At 54.4% G+C, this 6,486-nt stretch overlaps 1 protein-coding gene across 1 annotated transcript in view; it reads left to right on the forward strand.

Moving 5' to 3' along the window:
• Positions 1 to 5,041: 5,041 nt before the first annotated feature.
• PAOX (polyamine oxidase (exo-N4-amino)) overlaps positions 5,042 to 6,486 on the forward strand; it is a 12,632-nt gene continuing 11,187 nt past the window's right edge. The window contains exons 1-2 of the mRNA XM_006867491.1: positions 5,042 to 5,225; positions 5,694 to 6,180. Of these exons, the coding sequence (XP_006867553.1) occupies positions 5,042 to 5,225; positions 5,694 to 6,180 (671 nt within the window). The remainder of the gene's footprint in view (positions 5,226 to 5,693; positions 6,181 to 6,486) is intronic.

Consider the following 6,486-nt stretch of genomic DNA (forward strand, 5'->3'; position numbering starts at 1 on the left):
GAGGCTCCGGCTATGCTAGAGGTCGGGGCTGGCGAAAGCGAGTCAGAGGCGGGACCGAGGGTCAGGGGGCGGGACCGAGGATCAGGGGGCGGGAACGAAGGCCAAGCGGCCGCCTCTGAAGGGCGGGGCCGCGGGTCGCTGGGGCAGAACAAAGGTCAGGGGGTCGTACTGCGAGGGTCGCTAGGCGGGGCCCAAAGGTCTTGGGCCAAGTTCATACCTTTGGTGGGATCCCAGGGGAGGCCCCTGGGGCCGCTGAGCTTGCAGAGGACAGGGAGCAGAGCTGAGAAATAAGCGAGACTCTGAGCCTTCTCCCTGGGATGTAGTCCGAGGGGGAGAATAGAAGCACTGGGGGGGGGCGGGGTCCTCACCAGTGACTCCCTGGAGTCAAGCTCAGATTTGATGAGCTCTGGTTGTGCATCGGTTAAGCACTTGACTGTAAATCAAAAGATTGTCGCTTAGAATCCGCCAGGTGCTCCATGGGAGAAAAGACCTAGAGACTTTTTCTAGGAAACCCTAGGGGCTAGTTCTACTGTGCCCTAGAGTGTCGCTGTGAGTCACAATAGTCTCCACAACACACAACAAAAACCCACAAGCCGAATACTTAAAACAAACAGCTCTGCGGTCTCTCGTTCACCACAAGCCACACAAGATACCAGATATCATCTAGACTATAAAGGAGCTCTATACAGGGTCGCTATGGGTCGGAACCGACTCGACGGCACTTAACAACAACAATAAAGGAGCTCTGGGAGCACAGTGGTTACGAATCGGCCTGTGAACCTTAAGGTCAGCAGTTTGAAACTACCAGCTGTTCCACGGGAGAAAGAGGAGACTTTCTGCTCCCGTAAAGATTTACAGCCTCGGAAAACCTGCTATGGGTCGGAATCCACTCTACAGCACTTAACAACAACAACAAATAAAGGCCAAAAGAAATAGGAGAAAGACTGCCGAGGGAAGTGCACTTCTGATTTGTCATTACTGGAGTCCTGGTGTGGCGCTGTGGGTTAATGCGACAGGGTCGCTATGGGTCAGAATCGACTCCACTGCACTTAACAACAACAACAACAATGGTAGGGTAAGGGAGGCTATTGCACCCATAAAGCAAGCATGGGGACCTGGTGTGACGCTGGTATAATACACTGAACTGCAAAGTTGCCGGTTCAAACTCACCAGCCGCTCCTCGGAAACCCTATACAGGGTTGCTATGAGTCGGAATGGACTATATGGCACTTTTTCTATCTTCTTTCAAAGCAAGCAGAGGGTTTCTAGAGAAAGGAAACATTTTTAGAAGAAAAAGGATGCAGAAATTTAGCACTATTAAACCAAAATTTAAAAACTCAAAAGACTTGACAATTAAGCTGAGAGAAATATGTCAGAAAGCAAAGCAAAAACATAGCGATGAGAAGTAAGGTGAAAACTTCAAGGGCCAGGCTAGTGTACCTAACATCTTAAAGTAGGGGTTCCAGAAAGGGGAAAGGATCATTGGTGGAAGACGTGGATAATTTTCCTGGATGGCAGAACAGGAGGTATCACGAGGGTCTGTCGAATGCCCAATACCATGAGGGGAGGTGGCTGACCTTCACAAGAAGAGACTCACCATGAGCCCAAAGTGAATTCCTGTGAGGTTTTTTTTTTTTTTTTTTTTTCCTTACCAATTCTGACGCCAACTGCTCCTCCCACATCACATCTCTACATCTCTATTGGGTTTGATAATTCTTTGCAATAGCCACACAGAACTTACAGACCATACTCATATTTCCAGGCTTTGTTAGGGAAGGAACAGGTCACAACTCCGGTTCAGGATTGCTTAGGATACAGTTCTCGGGTCAGGACAGCTTCCTTTCAGTCAGGTCCCCAGATACGTCTCTCTCGCTGGCCTCTGCCCTGCTTGGGCAAGTGTTATAAAGTTCTTTTAGCTCTGCTGAAAGTGCCTGGAGGCACCCACTCTACCTGTAAGCCTTGGCCCAAAGGTGCTCAGCTTGAGCTCCAGGGTCAGCAAAGTTAGCTCCACCAAGAGCCACCTTACTCCAGCAGCAAGCCTCCTGCCAGCAGACACTTAGTTCTCATGTTTCATGGGCTGGGAAGTCCACTATGTTGTCCCCTGTTGGTGCCCTGCCTGTCTGCTGCTGACGGTGTTACTGCTCGTTCCTGGGTTCAAGAGGTTCTCAGTGCAAGGATCCTGGGTCCAAATGACACGCTCCGCTCCTGGGTCCTTCCTTGCTCTTGAGGTTCTCCACTTGTGTTTCTTGGCTGGCTCAATCTAAGCCTAGTGGGATGGTAAAACGGACCAGTCCCCTTGTTAGAGCTCCATATACCTTATTTGAATTCTTCACCCTACAAGGGTGACGTGTACCTTATGTTATTAGCAAGCTGTCCAATCCCCTTGGTGGGTCACAAACATCTCATTTACATAGTCCCAGCCAGTCATTTGGTGAGAGTTACATAGACTATGGCTTCAAGGTCCAAGTTAAGTAACTCACTGCATCCCACCCACACTAAGGCACCTGACTCTGAAATTTAAAGAGAAGATCCTAAAGGCTTCCAGAGACAGGAGGGGCTGGAGAGTGGAAGGACATTGTATCTCCTAATAGTACCACGAGTCAGGCTGCCAACCTCAAGGTCAGCAGTTCAAAACTACCAGCTGTTCCGTGGGAGAAAGATGAGGCTTTCTGCTCCTGTAAAGATTTACAGCCTTGGAAACTCTGTGCAGGGTCGCTATGCGTTGGAGCTGACTCCATGGCACTTAGCAATAACAACAACAATAGTTGTGTTGTTGTTGTTAAGTGCCGTACCACCAGGAAATTCTGAAGGAAAAATTTCCAAACTAGAAACTTTTGATGCCTAGGCAACTTGAAAATCAAATGTGAGGGCAAAATAAAGACACTTTTATTTTCAGGGTTGCAGTGTCTTGAAATACTGACCTCACACACCTCAGTGGGCATATTTACTCCATCAAAACATTAGAGCCAATCAAGAAAAAAGGGCACATGATTTGGGAAAGATGGTCTTCAGTGATACAGAGGGAAAACATCAGGGGCCTTTCTGGACAGAAGCGATACCAGGAGTGTGTGGCTGTGGATTCAAGGCCACAAGTCCCTGCCCTTCCCCTCCATGGAGAAAGTCCAGGAGCTATGGCCTTTACTATTGAGGGCAGGGTGCCCAGTGTCCTGCTGAGACAGAAGGAGAGGCTCCAGAAGGGCTTCTCACGTGCTAGGACAGGGAGCCTGAGCACCCTTTCAACAGCTGGCTGGCCAGAGCCTCCTGGTCCACCCCCTGAATGGAGGGTTAGAGAGAGGACTCCTCCAGACGTCATCAGGCTGGGAGGAGGGGTGAAGGTCAGCAGGAGGCTGCAGAGGGCTTGCTCTGAGTGTGAAGTATCTTGAACTTTGTACTCTGTGTATCACACCCTATTTACATGATCCATCGGAGGCCTAGTGATGGTGTAGGACAAGCACTGGACTGCTAACTGCAAAGTTGGCTGTAGAAACCCACCAGTTGTTCCATGGGAGAAAGATGAGGTGTTCTTTATAGCCTCAGAAACCCTGTATAGTGTTGCTGTGAATCGAAATCAAATCCATGAGAGGGAGTTTGTTTGTTTCATATATGACCCAAAGGAGCCCGGTGGTGCACTGGGTTAAGCATTGGACTAATTGAAAGGCCATTGGTTTGAGCCCACCACTCACTCGTTGGGAGAGAGATGAGGCAATCTGCTTCCGTAAAGATTTCCAACCTCGGAAACCCCCTGCAGCAGTTCCACCGTGTCCTAAAGTCACTGTGAGTTGGACTAGACTGGAATGCAGTGGGTATAGGGTCCAGTCAGTGCTGATGGGAGCAGCAGGGAGGCAGTCATTACATTGCATCAATGCAATGAGTGCACTGGGGAAATCTGCTGAAAAAACTCTTAAAAGTATGAAAAAGCAAAGCTATCACCTTGAGGATTAAGGTGTGCCTGACCAAGCCATGGTATTTGCATATCCATGCAAAAGCTGAGCAATGAATAAGGCAGACAAAGAAGAGCCAAATCTATCGGGTAAGAAGTACAGGCGCCCAGGTTTTCTCACTGATTTTGGACATGTTCCTGGAAAAGGACATCGTGTTTGGTAGAGGGTCAGTGAGAAAAAAGAAAGACAGATTGGCTGCAACAATGAGCCCACACACAGGACCAACTGGGAGGATGGTGCAGGACCAGGCTGGGTTTTGTAGATCCGTTTAGGAAGCAGTGCAGCCAGAGTGCTCCTTGGAGGCCAGGATGGCCAAACTTCGTCTCTCATACTTCGGACATAGTGTCAGGAGGGACCAGTCGCTGGAGAAGGATATCATGTTTGGTAGGGTGGAGGGTCAGGGAATGAGAGGAAGACCCCCAACAAGATGGATTGGCCAAGTGGCAGCATCAATGGACTCAAGCGTGGCAACAGTAGTGAGGTTGGCCCAGGATCGGGCATTGTTTCGTTCTGCTGTGCATAAGGTCGCTATGAGTAGGTACCGACTCGATGTCACCTAACAACAATAACAGGATCACTGAGTCCAAGACCACCAGCGTACATGCCTACACATGCAGTATCTCACAACCCCCTTTGGCCCTCCCTCCCCGCACCTCGAACCTGGCACCATAGACAGCCAAGGATGAGTGGGCGTCTCATAGACCTTTGAGCCCGGCATCCTGCCTTTCTGGAGGACAGGGTCCGAAGGTGAGCGTGGCTGTGGGGCAGAGGTGGCTGCGGGGCCTGACTGTGCGGCTCCCACGGATCCCTCTGGCTCGCCCTCCTGCCTTCTCATCTTTGGGTTGCAGGAGTGGTCGGCAGGCCAGGCTGCGTGCCGGCGCCGTCCTGGGTATGACCGAGTCTCCCCGGAGCCCCCAGGACAGCACAGCAGGGTGAGCGAGGCCCAGCGAGGCTGCCCAGGGGTCGTGCCCCCGCCCCTCCCTCCCCCGGCCCCGCCCCTCCATCCGGTCCCGCCCCAGACCCTGCCCTCGGCCTCAGTCACTCGGCAGACCTAGGAAGGGCGACGGGCAGGACTTTCCGGGCCTGCTAGCAGCAGCACCATGCAGTTGAGCACCGGCGACGCGGAGGCTCCAGGCCGAGGCCCGAGGGTGCTGGTGGTGGGTGGCGGCATCGCGGGCCTGAGTGCTGCGCAGAGACTGTACCAGCACGGGGCCTTCCCGCACTTGCGGGTCCTGGAGGCCACCGCCCGGACCGGGGGCCGCATCCGCTCAGAGCGCAAATTCGGTAAGAGCCCCTTTCCTGGAGCCCCTCCCCGGCGCCCAACCGGCGCCCCTTCCATCTTGGCTGGCCAACGGCTCGGCCTGCGCTCTAGGGTGACCTGGCCCCCGGCGCTTACCTGATGCCAGAGTGACCGTCCATCCATGGGGCCCCCAAACTCAGCTGCCCTCCTTCCAAAGTTGGCCAGACCCAGGGGGGAGAGATCCACCCTCTCTGTATGGAGTAAGCCCTGTTCTGCCTCAGCCCTTGACTCTGCTCCGGCAGCCCCTCTGGACCCCGCGCCCCTCTGCTAGTGTCCGCCCAGGAGGGTGCAGTCCAGGCCCGTCTCCCGCCCCTCGCCCCACTTTGAGCCTGATGGGCCTACCGTGGACTGTGTGGGCCTCACTCGGGGTGGGGGAGTGGCTGTGGTCTTCAGAGGGTGCAGGGCAAACTTGTTAGTATAAGACCACAGCTCATGTCCCTGTCCCCTTCTAGGTGGCATGGTGGACATGGGTGCCCAGTGGATCCACGGCCCCTCCCAAGGCAACCCAGTTTTCCAGTTGGCTGCTCAGTATGGACTTCTGGGGGACAAGGAAATGTCGGAGGAGAACCAGCAGGTGGAGATGGGGGGCCACTTGGGCCTCCCCTATGTGTCCTACGGCAGCTCTGGACAGAGTGTGAGCCCTGAACTGGTGGAGAACATGGCCAGTCTCTTCTACACTTTGCTGGACCAGACCCGGGAGTTCCTTCACGTGACTGACCCCCCAGTCCCCAGTGTCGGGGAGTACCTCAAGCAGGAAGTTGGCCGGCATGCAGCCAGCTGGACAGAGGACCAGGACACCAAGAAGCTCAAGCTGGCTGTCCTCAAGAGCTTCTTCAACCTGGAGTGCTGTGTGAGCGGCACACACACCATGGACCTGGTCGCCCTGGGGCCTTTTGGAGAGTACACCATGCTGCCAGGACTGGACTGCACCTTCCCGGAGTACGCACAGGCCCCTCCTCCCCACCCTGCCCTCGCCCAGCTGCCGACCTGCTTGGGCAGGCACCCAGGGCTGCCCGACCCTGCTGTCTGTGCCCCAGGGCTGCCTGTTCCTTCCCCTCCCCCAGCTTTGCTTCAGCACCCAGGGCTGCCCGTCCTGCCCCCCCCTTTGCTTCAGCACCCATGGCTGCCCCACCCTGCTGTCTGTGCCCCAGGGCTGCCTGTTCCTTCCCCTCCCCCAGCTTTGCTTCAGCACCCAGGGCTGCCCGTCCTGCCCCCCCCCTTTGCTTCAGCACCCAGGGCTGCCCC

Source organism: Chrysochloris asiatica, unplaced genomic scaffold (genome assembly GCF_000296735.1).
Source record: "Chrysochloris asiatica unplaced genomic scaffold, ChrAsi1.0 scaffold00105, whole genome shotgun sequence".
NCBI classification, from domain to species: domain Eukaryota; kingdom Metazoa; phylum Chordata; class Mammalia; order Afrosoricida; family Chrysochloridae; genus Chrysochloris; species Chrysochloris asiatica.